An 18,282-nucleotide genomic window follows, 5' to 3' on the forward strand; every position below is an offset into this window, starting at 1 on the left:
GGATCTGAATATTTTCTTAATGCAATGAGATTGGTATAAACTGGATGGGTGGAGGCTTTGCATACAAATGTGGACAAAATTGTTGGCACTCCTCTGATAAAGAAAAACGCACAAGGGTCACTGAAATAACTTGAAACTGACAAAAGTAATGACAAATATAAATGTACTGAAAATTAACTAATGAAAATCAGACATTGCGTTTGAATTGTGGTTCAACTGGCCTGAGCAGAATTGATGATACCCTCAATATTTTGTACTGCTCCAATTGTCCAAGGTTTGAAGGATGCCTTCTCCAGACTGCATGTTTCAGCTCCTTCCACAGATGTTCAATAGGATTTAGATCAGAGTTCACAGAATCCAACGTCAGAATAGTCCAATGTTTTGTTTTAGCCATTCTTGGGTGTTTTTAGTTGTGTTTTGGGTCATCATCCTGTTGGAGGGCCCATGACCTGTGACTGAGACCAAGCTTTCTGACACTGGGCAACACATTTTGCTCCAGAATGGCTTGATAGTCTTGGGATTTCATTGTACCCTACACAGATTCAAGACACTCTGTGCCAGATGCAGCAAAGCAGCCCCAGAACATAACCGAGCCTCCTCCATGATTCACAGTAGGTACAGTGTTTTCTTTGTTTACTTCATTTCTGCATCTGTGAACATAGAGATGATATGACTTGCCAAAAAGCTCCAGTTTTGTCTCATTTCTCCACAGGACATTCTCCCAGAAGCTTTGTGGCTTGTCTGTATGCATTTTGGCAAATTCCATCCTGGCGTTTTAATGATTTGCTTTTAACAGTGAAGTCTTCCTCTGTCATCCTCCATTAAGTCCACTTTGGCTCAAACAGTGATGGATGGTGCAGTCCGACACTACCTTGTTCTTGGAGTTCACCCATAATCTCTTTGGAAGTTGTTCTGGGCTCTTTTGTACCATTTGTTTTATCTGTTCGATTTTTTTTGTCATCGATTTTCTTGCTGCCACTCCCAGGGAGGTTAGCTACAGTCCCATGCACCTTAAACTTCTGAATAATACAGTATGTGCAACTGTAGTCAAAGGAACATAAAGCTTAAAGCCTTTACCTTTAACATGCTTTTCTATAGCTTTCCCTCTAATCTCCTGGGACAACTGTCTCCTTAGCTTTCGGTGGACCATGTTCAGTGTCATACACATCATGATACCAAACAGCACTTTCATTAGTTAATTCTCTTTCAATTTTTAAAAATTTTCTATTACTTTTGTCAGTTTCAAGTTAATTCAGTGGCTATTGTGGGTTTTTCTTTCTTTAATGGAAGGGTACCAACAATTTTGTCCACATGTGTATTTTCCACCCAGTCCTCTAATTTTACAAATAATGTTATTCTGTTATGTCAAATTCTGTCACTTAACTTGCTTTGCCATTAAACTTATCATGCATCTGTCCTTTTAGGCTCAGTTCTTTTAATGTAACCCTTATCTACTCAACAGTCTATAACAAACTAAAGTTGTGGTTATTATATTGCATTTGTCACTCTTTTGTGTTCAATAATTTAGGAATAACCTAAGACAAGAGTTTTCAGGATCAACAAAATCAACAAAAACTCATCTCATCCTAGTAGATGCTTCAGAAAGTCTTTAAAAAGTGACGGGGTGTATGATTTATAAATGCTCTTATTTTACATTACCTTCCTGCTGAGTATCTGTTGTGCTGACTTTGTTTTATTAAACTGAAGTACAGTTTCTAAGGCTCTGAATGTAACTTTTTCTTGTAAACAGATCTAACAGAACGATCTGGCCAGCATAAACAGCAGAAAAAGGCTGCATTGTCTAACTTCAGTTATCTTCCACCCGGGCCCTTTAAACTGAAGTTAAGGCTTTATGAGCGAGCATTGCGGTTTCCTTCAGGCGAGGCATTGGACCTCTCACACAGCTGGGACCCACAGGGCCAGTAATCTGTTCTTGAATTAAACACCACAGTGATCCTGAGCTGTGATGCTATGAATTATCTTCTTGTAAAATCTGAAAAGAGAAAAACAGATGGGGGAAACTATGAATGTACCCTCAGTACAACAATTGCCCTCTCTTGCTGCCACTTCTCTCACATCCTGTCTCCTTCTTTACATTATCTCTTTTTAATTCTCAGTATGTCCTGTCCTGGCCCGGCCCCCCTTCTGCTACCTTTCTCTCAAGGTAATCAATGGTAGCCTGTCACGATGAGGGAACAAAGACATTATTCAGGAGACAGCATGTGCCCTATAAAGCCCAGAAAAACAGAAACTTCTGAGCTGATGGAAGAGTGAAGGTTTTTGCTAGTTTGAGGATGCAGCATTGGGAGGATGTGGCCGAAGGATCTGAACTCAGATAGATTCACATAAAAACACTAAAGATAATACTCTGCATGCCATTTGGCCTGAATTATTTTTGTATTAAAAAAAAAAAAAAAAAAAAAAAAGGCTTCTCACGCTAAGAGAAAAACAACACTGAAAAAAAGAAGCACATCACAGCAGGCTTTTAATTAAATTTACATGTTCTTATCTCTTTGTTGTGGTCCTCAGATGAAGATCAGACAACTCTGTTGTTAAAATACGTAATAAAATTACATGGCTGAGAGTGCATCTACTCCTGGGCCTGTAAAGGCAAAACCGCACATTTTTACCTATATCATGAGCTGAGGAGGAATCAGTCCTCTGTGTTTGTAAAAATGCTGACTAAATGACTTTACAAAGGCAGGGTCAGAGGATGACTCCAGGACATCACTGCAGCAGTGGCTGACTGTAAGAGAAGCTCAGAAGAGATGGGAAAAAGAGAGGGACACAGACATTGTGCTTACCTACCTGGTTGCGTGTATTGTGTGATTTCTGCAGCCACACCCTCCACTGATCGTACAGTTTGATTGACATGCCGCTGCAGCCCTGCGCGTGCTTACGGACCCAGCCAAAGAACTGCTTGAGTTCCCGCCGCAGGGTGGAGTTCTGCTCGCTGGGCTTTATATCACAGGAACCGCTCTGCAAATGCTCTGAGAGGAAAGGAGAGAAGAGGAGAGGAGAGGAGAGAAGAGGGGAGACAAAGGGGAGTATGAGTGAAAAAAGGATGAGGTAAGACTGATGGGGGGATGAGAGAACAGCTTCAAGGTTAAAGTTAGAACATGTTTACACAAGGTGCAGAGTGAAATGATGCACAGGCTGTTCATCGTGCCATGCGTCTGCATGGATGTTATTGCCAAGCTTGAGAACATTTCCAATCACAATAATGATTCTTTAGAATAAAAAAAATTATTTTATTTTGCAAAGAAAGAGCTTTACAGGAGCAATAATTTAATCAGACAATCCAGACAGATGATGACAACTGACTAAAAAAAAAAAAAAAAAACAAAACCAAAAAACAAACACAACAAAGACAAAGAGGCAATGACAAAGATGATGAGAAGATAGAAGTACTTGTCAGACAAAAAAAAACAACACACTAAATAAAATATATATTTTACTGCTTAAATAACTGCATGATGAACAGGAGGTACCTGAGTATTAAGAGTACGTGTACAGTGCCATGAAAAAATATATGCCCCCTTTCTGATCCCTGATTTTTTTTTTTTTTTGCATATTTATCACACTTAAATGTTTTGGGTCATCAAACCAATTTTAACATCTCACAAAGACAACCCAAATAAATACAAAATGCAGTTTTTAAATTATAATTTTATTTATTAAGGGGACAAAAATCCAAATCAATCTGGCCCTCTGTGAAAAATGCCACCCTTGGCAGCAATAACTGAAATCAAGCATTTGTGATAACTGGTGATGAGTCTTTTGCATCGCTGTGGAGGAATTTGGCCCACTCTTCTTTGCAGAATTTTCTTAACTCAGCCATATGCCAACTGCCAGTTTAAGGTCACACCACAGAATCTCAACTGGATTTAAGTCTGGACTTTGACTTGGCCACTCCAAAACCTTAATTGTGTCTTTTTAATTTTTTTTTTTGAGCCATTCAGAGGTGGACTTGCTAGTATGTTTCAGGTCGTTGTCCTGCTGCATAACCCAAGAGCGCTTGAGCTTGATGGCACAAACTGATGGGCGGATGTTGGGTGGATGCCCTCACTAAACAGGGTAGGGAAAAGGCTGCGTAATGTTTATACAATCTTTTTAGTTCTCAAATTTGTTTTTGGGTCATATGAAAATGTGACCCTGTGTGTGCTATGAAACCTGAACTTATCCAAAAAAACCTGTAACTTTAGAGACCAATTAAATCTTAATGAAGGGCGAGATAGGCTAGCAGCCCAGTGGTAAAGCTGTGTTTGGGCATATATGAGAGTTATGAGAGCCTGATAAGAGAAAAGAAAATTGTTAACTGACCCTCAATAACGTGAAGAACAGAATACGATACAGGCAAAATGTGGAAGCTAAATAAGGCCAACCTGTGCATAAAATCTAGCTGAAATGCAGTCACTCTTTTATTATGGATTTATACAATTAATCATTATTAATTAGTTAAAAAGCCCGTGAACAATTAGTTAAAAAAAAAAAAACAATTGGTTGACAGCAGTAATATTTTCAAAAATGAAAACTAATGATTGTCAGTTGGATAAAAAGAGCAAATTTTTCTGAGTAAAGCCTCTATAATGATTTTCTATCCTGTTTTAAGTTCCTTTTCCTCTCCCCTCAGTGGTTTTTTAATGTCGTGCACTCATTTTCTCTGTGAACATTGATGAAGATTAGTTTTCAAAAAGAATAACATTTGGAGACATGGAGAAGTATTTCTTAATTCAAAGTTCTAAACAGTAGAAGTGCTTTCTGGGCAGTAAAAGCTACTGAAAGTTATCCTCAATCTAATTCTTTATTGCAAACTACAGAGCCTGATAACAGCTTCCTTCCTCCGGGGAGCAAATACCACATGACCAATGTAACTCATTATCTGCTCCTCCTGCTCCCAAACCTGCTTCCACTCAGGTTTTATAGACCCTGCGTGTGTGCAGAAAGACGAGCAGCTCTTTAACCTGATCAATCTTTGAAGCTGTTGACAAGAATCTATCAGATGTCCCCTGGCTCTCTGCAGTTCCCTCTAATCCTCTGCAGGGAGATCTTTATCAAGATATCTGGGCTATTGATGTTTGCCTTCTCCTGGGTCACATGCGGTTCGGATCTGCTTGTTCCGGACGTTGAAATGGAGATTAGGCCATTGTTTTTCTGGCTTTAATTGATGATGAAAGGTAGATTATTGTACAGGATGACTGACGGAGATTTGTGGGTACCACAGACATTTGAAAAGCTGTTTTAGCTACAAGAGTCAAGACTACAGTTGTTTCCTCTAACATCAACTGGATTTTGTACTGAATCAGTCTGAAGTCTTTAGTTCTGTACTCACGACTGCTGGGTGTGGAGGCAGCGGCTGGATGGCTCCAGTCACTCCAGATGCCAGCCTTCCTGGAGCCATAGATGCCCACTGGATTGCACCTCACCTGGACAAAATAGACAGTCCCAGGACGGAGGCCTGCCAGCCGGCATGATGTCTGGTTACCAACATTGTCCACCACCTGTGAGAAGGGATGAAAACACAGAGGGGAATGTACCTGACTCTGTTTACGAGAGGCCATGCTGTTTAAAAGAAGTTAAAGCCCCTGTGAGGATTTTTTAACACAAATGAAACAGACTGAAATTAGTACTGATGACTTAATATGTCTTAAAAAATGCAACAGAGACCATGACTGAGTATTTAAACCTAGGCTTTTAATGACTAAAACCTCTATGCAGGGCAATTGATTGACAAACTGATAAATGCACACTGAAAAAACATTCTACATTTATCAAGGCTAAAATATGAGGTGAGTTATACATTTACACAGAAATACCTCAGATATAGCTTTAGCATTGTTTCCTTTTTACTAGAACTGGACCACATCTCTGTATGAAATAAAGAATAAAAACAACCCTAAAAACTTCTCATGTTGGGAAAGATGTTTGCACTCTTCTCTGACCTTCTTCGGCAAGACATTTCTTTATCAAAACAAGCCCAGAGAGCAACACTGAAAGCTTTCTATGACAGAAAAGGTGTTTTTGCTCTTCTGCAAACCTGCTTTGGCATGAGTATGTAATAGTTAAGGGGGTAAGGGTTACTTGTTGTGTGAGTGCTTGTATACAAGGCCTTAAGTGGAACGATTAGATCGAAACAGCTACAGCCGCACTTTTGTCCGAAATAGACAGCATTCCTTTACTAAAGCAAATGCAGAGAGCAACACTGACAGCTTTCCATGACAGAAAACAATGTTGTTGCTCTTTTGCCAACCTGCTTTGGCATGTGTACGTGATAGTTAAGGGGGAAAGGGTTAGTTGTTGTGAGTGATTGTATATGAGGCCTGCTAGTGGAGTGATTAGGTGGGACTTAGCTGCAGCAGCAGTTTTGTCTGAACTGGACGTGTGTTGCTCAGGGCTCCGTGTACCAGAGAGAGGGGGAGGGAGGGAGGGAGGGAGAGAGAGGAGAAAATTAAGCTGTATAAATTTAAGTCACCAATAACAATAAATTCCATATAAGTAAGGACAGTACCAGGTTGTGTAACATAGCTTTTATACAAAACATTACACAAAATTTAGTCATTCTTTCAGTTTTATGCTTTATTTATTGTCCCCATGCTCCATTTAGAGATTTATTTGGGAAATATTTTGACAAAGCAGTGTTATTCATTTTATTAGTTTTCCCAGATGTATGCCAAACATATTCATGCAATGAATATGACTCGATCTGGTGTGTCAGGTTAGCTGTTTCCTGCTGACAAGGCTTTATGTTTTAAACTTTTGGGATCCTTGAATTCTGATAAGGGACAGCATAATTACACACCCCAACAAAAAAATCACTCTGCCAGAACACACAATTCAGTCAGACATTTCAACAGGCATCCCAGATAGTTGTGGTCGGCAATACAGTAGGTTTTAACCTAGTCTTTTTATCTGTTCCTTGTTTTTGAGCTCTGTGTTTCAAACTGTCTTGTTTGTTTTCACAGAGTTGACTGAGAGATCGGGGCTGAATGAAACTCTCTTTGAGCCAGAGATAATCTGCCCAATAACTTCTAGTCTACCATTGAACTAAAACTCAGCAGAAGAACAAAAACTGCTCTGGGAAGTCAGAGATCAAGAAATGATCATATTTACTTTGCAGATGTAAACTGTGCATTTAAAAGGAAGAAATGCCTGGAAGTCATTTAATTCTAATTGTTCGCTTTATCAGAATGACTGAGAAATTTGTTATCTTTTTTCTGAGGCATATTCACCTGTCTGGCTATGATAGAGGACACGTGCTGATTGGTTCTGAGATGAGTGTAGAACAAATGTTAATGTGGACATTTATAAGATGCATGGGAATGCATGGGATGTTGAGTAAAGTCAAAATTCTTGTCAAAACCATGAGATATTTGTTGCATCCTCCCTCACACCTTCTCACTTTGTTTTTGTTTCATTTTGAATGTTGTCTGGATAACAGTGGATTACGATTATCAACATTATCCTCTTAATCCTCTCACTCTGTAGTGACTTCAGAAATCAAAGACATACAGTATATTAATACACAGCTGAAGAAGAAGCCGTGGATAGAAATCATCAAAGAAGCAGTCTAAAAGAATGACAGCTTCTGAACGATTCTCTGCTGCTCGTATGGATCAAAGCCAGATTTCCAAAAGGATCACTTGCAGCCTTCAAGTCTTTTACAAGAGTATTATTCCCTCTAATATAAAATGAGTGTGCCAAGATAAAGCAGGAGTTACTTGTGGTCATAAACTAAAGGATCAGTCAGTCAGAGCTGTACCTCACATATTTCCACAGCTGTAGATAAAGTGCGTGTCTGCATGTTTGTGAGTGGATCACCTTCCAGTCTGTGCTGTCCTCAAGTCTGTAGCGGATCTGGTATTTGGCTTGAAACAGAACGTCCTTGAGTTCCCGGGAGCTGGCCCAGCGGACTGTCAGCTGGTCCTCGAGGTCGCCGACACGGCTCACCTGCACGTTGGCAGGAGGGTCTGTGGTTACTGAACGCAGAGGACAAGTTTAGCATGTGAGGCGAGGACATGCGAGGTTACAATGGCGTCTACCGAGAGAGAGAGGAAGGGTAAAAACTGTTAAATAATTATCAGGGTGGACAAACATATGTCAATGTTCAAGGAGAATGAGGCTAACTACAATTTGTCTCCAAAATTTGGTTTAGCCTTTAAGTTTAAATGTAAATGTTAGGACAGCTCGCTAAAAACGTTTAAATATTTTACCCAAATAAACTAATATTTTGTTTCTGTGATTTGTCAGTGTTTCTTGTCTTTCATTTTTACTGTTTTAATTCCTCTATTAGCTAACCTCTTCATGCCAAACGCAGGGACTCAACACCAAAAATCTAATTTAGTGAAATTGTTGAAATCAATTGATGAAAGAAATAAAACCTACAATTAAAAAGTGAATTGGGAGACGTAATGCTATAAAATGATGACAGAAACTTTGCATCACAGTCAGACTCTGTATTTTAAGCATTTTGGAAGAAGGGGTCATAAAAACAAGTTATCTAGTGGAATTATGAGAAGCCTTTCAGATTCACAGTACTAAAATTCAAGATGTCTTTCCACCAGATGTTTTAATTCTGACCAGAAAATCTTTGTCATGATGTAACCCAGGTGAAATAAGTAGAAATAGAGCCATCCTGCCTGCCCGCAGGAGTGCCCTGGTGCCGTTCCTAAATACAGTTGGTTTATTTATTTTTTTCCATAATTATTTTAATATTAATTTCCTCATACTGTTTATTTTATTTTAAAAACTTCCATACAGCACAAATTTATGACTAACCATCCAGTTGAGCTCATCACTTATTTTATTAATATCCGGGGGGACAACATCATGGCCTCTTCCACCTCATACCTGATGGGCAAACACAGCAAGGCTGGATGGCGTCTTTTGGAATTCATCAACTACTTCGATGAAAAGTTGATTTTAAAATATACAAAACTCAGCAGTAAGTTGAATATTGCCTTTGATTCCGATCAGTGTGTGTTGTGTTAATTAAAAACTACCACTGGATGTGTTTCTTTCTTGTATGTACTGACCCTCATTAAGAAATCAGTTAATCGTATGGGTGCATGCAGTAAAAGTGACTGACTGCTCTCCTGTTTATACTTTATTGTTTAAGTAAAGGATTAATCGTCTTGGCTGAATGTTTGATTTATTGCATTGAGAAAGTGAAATTGATTTGTTGAGCTAATTGTTGAATAGGGTGGAATGATTTGTTAATCGCTGGAAAAGTGTAATTGTCTTATGAGATTTGGAAGTTAATTAATTAATCAAATTTGATGATTTTGAAGTAATTAATTGATAAATGTTGTACAATGAAGATTTGATAACTGATATGTAAATGGTAATTGTTTTAAGGTTTTTTTCCAGATTGACACTTTTTCTTTGGAGGGGAGAGTTGTGCTTCACATCAGTGTACACCGTCAGTGGAGTGCTAAGCCCAAGCTCAAAAATCTTTTTCTTTTCTTCCTTGAACTGAACCCCTGAAAAGTCATTCATTAAATGAAATGCGGATATTTTTGTTTCATCTTTAAAAAAGAGAAAAAGGATTTTCTTTGGTGAAGTTTTTTTTTTTTTTTTTTACTTTGAAAGGCCTTCTTTATTGGTTATTAAAAATGATTGTTTGTGTTTATTACTTTGCAATTGTTCACAAATGTATGACAGTCTACTTGTTATACATTTACAAATTTTTGCATGTTGATTTGTATGGAGAAGGGTAGGGGGCACCTGAAAAAATTTTCATCCACCAAAAAGGGGCCCAACAGAAAAAGTTTGGGAAGCACTTCTTTAACACATGTTCAAAGCAGCTGTGTATATATATCAGTAAAAACTGAACCACTTCAATTCCTCTTTAAGTGGCATAAGTCTTTCTTTACCAAGGTGTTCAGAACCCCTTCACTTTTGTCTTTTTTCTAATGTTACAGCCTGATGCTACAGTAAAAAAAATACATATTTATCTTCGTTAATCTACACTCAGTAACCCATCATGGCAAATTTTAGATATTTCTGCAAATTTATTAAATTTTTTTGAAAATTCTGATTTCACTTTGTCTTGATAGGGTACCGAGTTTAGATTAAGGAGAATAAAATGATTTTTAACATCAGGCTGCATTATAAGAGAATTTTAAAAAGTGAAGGGGTTCTGAATACTCTCTGCATGCGCTGTATATGCATATGTATATGTATCTGTGTGTTTTGTTTGTCCTAGGTAGAGCTCTGATCATGCCTACTGTGTTTTCTACTTTCAGATCTTCTCTTTATGTAGAAGTGGATGGTGTGGATGGCTGAAGTGCTTCATAAATCCATCTGACTGAGATTTCTTTGGCACACTGGCTGGAGGTTTATGGTCCAGTACCGTCTGTGCGCCCTAAAAAAACCAAACAGCTCAACTCGATAAAGCTCAATAAAGGTTACAAACAAAAGCAGCTCTTTGAAACAGAGAGAGATGGATGGAAAAAAACAGATGGTAACAAAGAGACAAATTTATTAAACCACTAATTAAAGGTCTTATAAAAGTGCTTCCTGCTTCAGTCACCCTTCACTGCTGTTTCTGACTTTCTTTATTTCTCCTACTGCACTATTTTCAGCCTTAGGGAGAGGGAAGAAAACCAACAAATATTCACTGAGCTTATTGTTTCTGTCTTAGAGGCAATGCATCACACATACGGCTCTTTGCAGGTTATATGCTCCTCAGTGAGCAGTGAGGAGGAATGCAGGGAGAGCTGCTCAGTCAGGGACAATAAACAATGATTTCAAAATGTGGCGCTCACCAGAGGCAACAGAGCTATGCTATTGAATGACGGCTGGAGGAAATGTAAGAAATGCCTGCTTTTGCTCATCTCTCTTTGGTTTATTCTGATCCTTAGCCTTGAAGTCATTACCTGACAGGCAGCTGATGTGTGATTAACAACTAAACAATTTATCTTGAGAATGGCAGCCTGAAACCAAAATGTTGTTTTGGAGGCAGGCTGGAGGAAGCAAGCTGTAATGAAAATAAATACCAAATAGAAGAGTGTTTGTCAGACTAACAAATGTCAAAGGCAGGACACAAAAGTAAGAGCAGATGAATAAAGAAGACAGAAAAGGAGAAATGTCCTACCCACCTACGTCAAGGATGTCCAGGGTGGTGATCTCAGAGGTGGCAGAGCCCAGCTGATTGGCTGCCTCCACCCAGATCTCATATGGCGTAAAGAGGGCGAGGTTGCGGGGAATGTAGCAGAAGTAATGCTTCTTCCCTGTGCCGTAATTTTCACACTGCTTCTCCTTGCCATACCACCTAAAGAAGTGGAAAATTAATCTTGTTGCTGAAATTGTTTCGGAATTTCTAACAGTTCACACAAATAAAGAATACTGCTCTCCAGTATGCACCACGTTCTGCAGACACATCACTGACATGTTTACACCAGTCTAGCAGTGCCGTGTTGGATTGCTGGATGAGGTTATCACCTGTGAGCTGCAGCAGGTCGGGGCGCTCACCTCAATTTGTACTTGAGGGCGTATTTGGTTCGGATGTGGGTCTCACCGTGCCCCCCAGGGCTCCACTTGCAACTTAGGTCTTTTGTGTTGCGGGACCAGCATGTTATATTAACAGGCTTTTCTGGAGGCACTAAGAAGGAAATAAAAAACAATGCAGAGAAAGGTTTTCATAACACAAAACAAACAAAACTACCCTTCAAAGGTGCTGAAATTCAGTAGAAGACAGGGTTCAAATAAAGATTCTTAAGTAAAGAGTTGCAACTAATTCATGTCATAGTGATTTAAACCAGTGGTTCTCAGTTGGTGGGTTGGAACCCAAAAGTGGGTCGCAGAACTGTTTTCATTGGTTCACAAACAGCTTGTTTTCCATTGATTAAGTTTTTGATGGCAGAGAGGAAAAAAAATTGCTTTGCAGAATTTGTTCCATGAATTAGTTAAGAATTCTTTGCGAGTTTACCCAAACTCATAGGAGATTTTCTCTATGATATTTCAAAGGAAACTTGATGTAATTTTCCTAAAAAGGTTTGGGGTCTTTGTGCACCTTTTGGTGTTCTTCTCTGGGAGATTTTCTCTAAATATAAGAAAATTCTGCAAAGAAAGGGGACTTTCAGGTCTTTTCCCTAAAATTCTCTGCAGTCCTCTCCAGTAATATTTCAGTATTTTTTTGTGGAAACATAGGGGAATTTGGGTAACTTTATTCATCAGTCTTTTATCATATATCTTATTTTCTCCAATCTATTTGTTCTGTCACATCTCTATCTGACAACCAAGTAGTACCATCATTTATCACTTTCATTAAATAAATCCATTTGATTGAGAAACATTTTAAAATTTTTGGTCATGATTTGTCATTATGGAACCAGTCTCAAGGCTAGGCTAGTTGAGAACCGCTGGTTTAAACAATTAATATGATTGTGGGTTAAGAGAGACTGAAACAGCATTGGGCCAGTTTTATCTCCTTTTATAAGAAGCATTTAACCCATAATGTCTACAACTGTCTACAGAATTACATGATTTCATATAATAGTATTAATACCATCCTAAAGGAACTAAAATAATGGCAGGCCATTACCAGCCATACGCTAGAAGAAAATGATACTTCACCAGTCAGCTAAGTAAATCAGCTAACAATAATTTTTCACTGCATCTGGGTGTTCATAGCAAAAGAAACAGATTTATTTCATGAAGTAACTTACAAAACATAACACGAACTATTATAGTGAACCAGCTTGTTAAATCCAGGAAATGTAAAACAAGATAAATATCTTTAGCTTCATCACTTACAACAGAGCTTTATAGTTTTCTCAAGGTCCCTTCTCTAATACTCTGTCCTTGATTGCATTTTTAAATTCTGAGCTCATTAAATATAATATATATATATATTTTTTTTCTAATTCAAATCAATGTAAACACACACAGCAGTTACTTAAAAGGCCTTTGCCTGCCTGACAGCCTGTTTCCTCAGCACAGATTCATCTGAATGTCACATCTCCAAATGACTCTAGCTCAGTGAACTTACTGCCCACATAGAGACACGAGCCAGCCAGGACTTGTCCATCTCCTCTGTGACACACCAAGTTGTCTCCAGACTGCTGCTTCGAGCCGTTGAGGCTGTGAAGGGTGACACTCACGGCCGCAGGACTCAGCACACTGTAGGTGCTGCTGGACAGAATCACCCCGTTCAGAGTCCAATACAACGAGTCGGCGTGGAGGCCGAGCTCAAGATTCAGCGTGCATGTAGCTGTTAGAGAGGAGCCGATCTGCAAGACGGGATCTTGAGGGGATATCACTGCTACATCTGGCAGAGGACAAACACTTAGAAAACCCTTTCAAGCCTATTTATAAATGGAAAAAAACATCTTTAAATATGCTATTACTTTCCCTAATGACATCGTTTTACTGAATTAATTAAAAGGGAAAAAATCCAGGAGCCAAAACAATGGACTTCAAATGACTTAATTTGTCAAACTACAAGTCAAACATCAGAAGGATAAAAACTTAGATGGATAAATAGAAAAAGCTACAAATCAACACATTTAATACATCAGAACCTGTTTTATTATTTTTTCAAAAAAATTACCTTAAGTATAAATTTGTTTTTGAAAGATCCCTTTTCCCCAGAAAAAAAGCTGAAACCACACAATAATAAAGCACTTATTTAAAAAGTAATTGATGGAAATTAGTTTTAATATTTTGTGTAATTGGAACACAATTTTATTTTCCTTGCAGCTTTTCTGTTTGTCTGACACCTGATGAAAGTCACTGCCAAAACATTTAGTTATTTTAGTTTTTAAGATATATTTTAGGGCTTTATTGCCTTTATTTGGAGAGATGGGTCAGCCGATAGAGTAAGAAATTAGGGAGTGAGTGGAGCGATGTGGGGCAACTGCAGTTTAGTAGGTTGAGTCAGTCATCTCTGAAGGTCATTAGAAGGTTGTAGGTTCAATTCCAAGCTCCTACAGCCACTAGGGATGCATGGTATTGTGGACATGATATCAGAATCATTCGGTATTCGCTTCTAAAATTCACTGTTGTTATTGGCAGATATGAAAATTTCTTTTCGACCAATTTATCAGCTGTGAATAAACAAATAAATCAGTTTATAATTTCTAGGCATTTTATTCCATTATTTATAGTGGAGGACAGTGGATAGAGTTGGAATCCCCATGAGAGAGTGGGGGATTTGTGGAGTTTTTAGGCAGGACCAACAGACCTATGTCATCTAAAGTCTTATCTTTATTTATCCTTATTCCCTAATTTTTAAGGACTGAAATGTTTGTCTAAACTACATTTATATATTGGTATCAATATTGGTATCGACATACAGTTGTGAATAAGTTTTACACATAAAGGGTGCCAAGGATCATCACGAGACACGGTGTACCACAGCCCAGGGCTGGTGGGGGCAAAGCTAAGCTTGGCAGCATGTTGATACACATGTCGATCGGTAGCCAAGGTCAAGCTCGACGGCATTTCTTTTGTCAGGACCTTTTCCTCCCTAGTGATACGTCCACAGACCACTGGCAGTTTTTGGGCCTTTGGGACATCCACAGCAACCAGGGGCTCTTACTCCTCACATCCACCCCTTACTTCGCCCTAAAGGTGAGGACTTTTTTTAAAAACAGATTATTTTCCCATGTCCCTGGTAATATGCAAGGACATCCAGAGCACAACTGGGGTTGTATCAATCCTCCGTCCCACTTGATGGTACCCTCAGGTGGCTTACTTGCCACATCAACGCCTTACTTCAGCCTCGATTTCTGGCCCAAACATGCCTACAAGTTCTGCACAGTAATGTAGATATCAGGAAAATTCAATTTGTAAATATCAGCACATCGGATAAATGGATAATTCCAGTATTGTCCAGCTCTAACAGTCACATGTCAATGTATCCTTGGGCAAGGCACTTAATCCTTAAATTGCTCCCACTGTTTTGTCAGTTAGTTACTACAGACAGCCACTCTAAATGGCAATCTGCGCCACCAGTGTGTGAATGTGGAGTGGGTGGATGTGAAAGGGTAAGTGTGATCTGTGGAGTATAAAGCACACTGAGTAGTCAGGCAACGAGACAAGTTCCAATTCAGGTCCATTTACCATGTACCATGACATACAGGAGAGGACACACAGATCGTATCAGCCACCTGCTTGGAAGACCAACCATACACTGGGCCATCTGCGCCCTGGAAATTGTTTATTTCTCAAAGAAGTCAGTGCTCACTGAGTCCACTTGGCCTTTACTAATTTATGATACATGTCAAGATCCAACTTAATGTAGCAGATGTATTTGTTTTCTGTAAAGAGTAAAGGAAAATTAATGTAGAGTAAATGTAAATGTAGTGTTTGATAGGTTTTATATCCTCCTCAGCCATTCATTTCCATTGATTTTTTACTATAGAATACATGAAGTCTTGAAGCAGAAGCAGCAGGGCAGCAGCACAGAGCAGGAGCTATGCACATATTTATGACCGGGTAATGAAGGAAATTTATGGAGCCTCAGTAGGATCAGTCACAGAGGTCACCCTGGTGTGTGGGTAAAATTGTTGAACACTTTTCCAAACAACTTGTCGACCTCTCTGAGACTTAAAATTTGACTGTATGATTGATATCCATGAGAAAAGCCTCTGTTTCGAGTCTGAATGTTACTTCTGCACTTCCTCACAGAGATATGGAGGTCAGTGTGTAGACTTTTATTAACTGTGGCCCAGGTGGTCAGCGGATAAGCTTTCTAACATATGCACCGTCATCTCACTGGATTCAGTGATATCTAAGGTAACAAAAACATACGGAGAAAAAAATTCTGTGTTTAAATGCAAGAAGATGAGATCACTCTGGAGCCAAGTCGGTGTTGGCAGTATTAGGAGATGTTTCTGAAAATGAGGAAAATAACAAACATTTATGTGTTTTTCCATCATACTAAATGGCATCTTGCAAATATTTTTCCTTGATTTGGGCTTATTTAAATGAATAATACATCACACTATTACTTGTTAATATAGTCAACCGTAAGCAGCTGTGGATTAAAAAAGAAATCCTCCAAGACTTTTAAAGTACATATTCAAAATATGTATCCAATTTATACTCACACAGATGTGCACACAGAGGCATTTGAGGAGTTATAACATGGGAAAAATAATATTTGTCAGTGTCTGTGTCCTCATATTTGTAGATTTATGGCCTTTTTAAGCAAAACTGAAACAAACTAAAGTGATTGCTGATGTATTACATGACTGGATTTTTGCCATCTTGCACTTTGCCATATTTAATATAATCAGTAACAAAATCTTTTAGTACAGAAATGTTGAAGATGAGTTACAGGTCACTAGAAAGTCTCCTTAACAAAGTGCATGGACATGTTTACATAAATGTTTTGCATTAAAGACTATTGGCTAATACAGCCGGCTATGTCACGATCCCTTGTTAAACTCTACTCAGTGAGACTGATTTTTCTTTTTGACACATAAATTTGAAGGTATTCAATTTAATTAAACTATAGATAACAGCAGCCTGTCGCACTTTATATAAAAATTTTATCCTAATAAGGATAAGTTAGAGTTAATAAGTCACTAATGAGACCTTATATATATATCATTATTGCTTATTAGATCCCCAAAAAGAAATAAATAGAACCATGTTCACAGATTATATATCCCTTAAAATGCTTAATATGATTTTTAATCATATTTATAATATTATTTTTTTAATAATACATTTGTCATTGGTTTTCATGATTCTTGTAAGCACTTGATAAAAAAAAATTATCCAGGAACTTACAGGCCAAACTTTGGAAACAAAATTTTCCCCACATCCCTCTTTTATTAATGTTTTATTTTAACTGTAGTTATTTACTCACAAGACACTGTTCCTATTGTAAATCCACAATGTAAGACTGAACAATAAAAAAAGCTGTTAAAAGAAATGAGTTGAAAATCCTCAATAGCTATTTTTAGCTCTATTTTTTCGTAGGTAATAGAACACATTTTTATTTTCAAGTAAGCAGCACTTCATCACTAGAAGTATTTTTGTGTCATTGTACTGATTTTATGTGACATACATCACTTAATCTGAATAGTTTTCCTAGAATGCCTTTTGGTATTAGACACTTTTGCACCATGACTGAAGTTGCCCACCCAGTTAGAGAAGTCCTGCCTGTAGGGAAACTTCAATGTAGGGAGCATGGTACCCTAAAAAGTGGAAGAGTCCTCAGAGTCAAGATGCACCTCTCAGTCTTTCTGTCTAGTAGTCAATCAAATGATCTTGCTTTGGGTACCATGAGTGTTCTGAATTAAAATGTGGAAAGGCATGAGGGAAAATTGCAGTGGATAAGAAGCATGCTAGTTATCAATTTTAACTTAAACAGCACTGCTAACTAATATTATTACATAACAAACATTTTGAGAAGAACTCAATAAAGCTACTCAAATACAGTAACTTAAGTAAATGTAATTAGTTACTTTCCACCCTGTATACAGTACATCATCAGTATGAAGGTGCTGTAGTGGTAGGACTCAGTACAAAAAAGCTTAGTAGGCCTCTTTCAACTTCCTGAAACTTTTTTTGTGGTCACAGTCATAATTAGAGCAAACAATTTTGATGTAAGTTTAAAATAACTAAATCAAATTATTGTTAGCCTGTTTGACACGTTTTGAGCGTGAATGCATCTCACAATAGGAAACAAATATAATCTGCTAGCTAACAGCGGCTGTTGGCATAATTTCCTAACATTAGCTCACTCTGTACTGACAGAAAAGCAGTAATGTGTCTGTCAGCCTGTCATTTAAATAAAGTTTGGTACTTACGAGTCGAAGACAGAAACACACGTGGAATAAGCACGAGGAGGAGAGGCATAAAGGTAAACATGGCTCTTTTAGCTGTTTTCTCCGTTTTTATCTTCTTGTTTGCAGGACTAAGAGCTGAGGTTGGAGGAGAAACTGCAGCATCTGTTCAGCAGCTCTTCTCACGTCGTTATCAACTCTTCAGTAAAAACCAGGAGACCAGACAGACTGATTCTGTACCCTGCTCCTGTTAAACTCCAGTAAAGCGTCTCTGTTGCTGCTGTGACACTTCGGTTCGTACTGTTTGCTCCTCCCTCCTAAACACAACTCATTAGTGCTCCACAGTCTGAGCCCTCCCTGATACACACCTACTACACACCCACGAAAAAGACACAATTTTAGCTCAACCCAACTCACGTCCTGTTGTTTTCTCTGTCATATCACATGCGACTGATCGTCAGGTGTTTCTGATGAGGATAATCAAACTCCAGGTGTATATTTATCCAGTTCTACCACAGGCAAGAAACACCACCGTACT

General features: G+C 38.4%; 1 protein-coding gene across 1 annotated transcript; it reads right to left on the reverse strand.

The window, feature by feature from the left end:
- Nucleotides 1-1,672: 1,672 nt before the first annotated feature.
- On the reverse strand, nt 1,673-18,206 carry crlf1b (cytokine receptor-like factor 1b). The gene is made up of 8 exons (XM_041792227.1): nt 17,769-18,206; nt 12,992-13,270; nt 11,473-11,602; nt 11,100-11,272; nt 7,819-7,976; nt 5,333-5,501; nt 2,809-2,990; nt 1,673-1,993 (listed from the first exon to the last, which is right to left on the reverse strand). Exons 1-8 carry the CDS (start codon nt 17,827-17,829, stop codon nt 1,970-1,972), a joined length of 1,176 nt encoding a protein of 391 aa, XP_041648161.1. The 5' UTR covers nt 17,830-18,206; the 3' UTR covers nt 1,673-1,969.
- Nucleotides 18,207-18,282: the final 76 nt, after the last annotated feature.

Source organism: Cheilinus undulatus, linkage group 7 (genome assembly GCF_018320785.1).
Source record: "Cheilinus undulatus linkage group 7, ASM1832078v1, whole genome shotgun sequence".
NCBI classification, from domain to species: domain Eukaryota; kingdom Metazoa; phylum Chordata; class Actinopteri; order Labriformes; family Labridae; genus Cheilinus; species Cheilinus undulatus.

What these genes read in the sequence shown, in the direction of transcription:
- crlf1b (XM_041792227.1), bottom strand. Translation starts at nt 17,829, where the DNA reads ATGTTTACCTTTATGCCTCTCCTCCTCGTGCTTATTCCACGTGTGTTT. An exon ending in TGCCTCCACACCCAGCAGTC is followed by an intron (nt 2,991 to 5,332) that starts GTGAGTACAGAA and finishes CTTTCCTCTCAG; the next exon opens with AGCATTTGCAGAGCGGTTCC. An exon ending in CACACAATACACGCAACCAG is followed by an intron (nt 1,994 to 2,808) that starts GTAGGTAAGCAC and finishes TTCTCTTTTCAG; the next exon opens with ATTTTACAAGAAGATAATTC.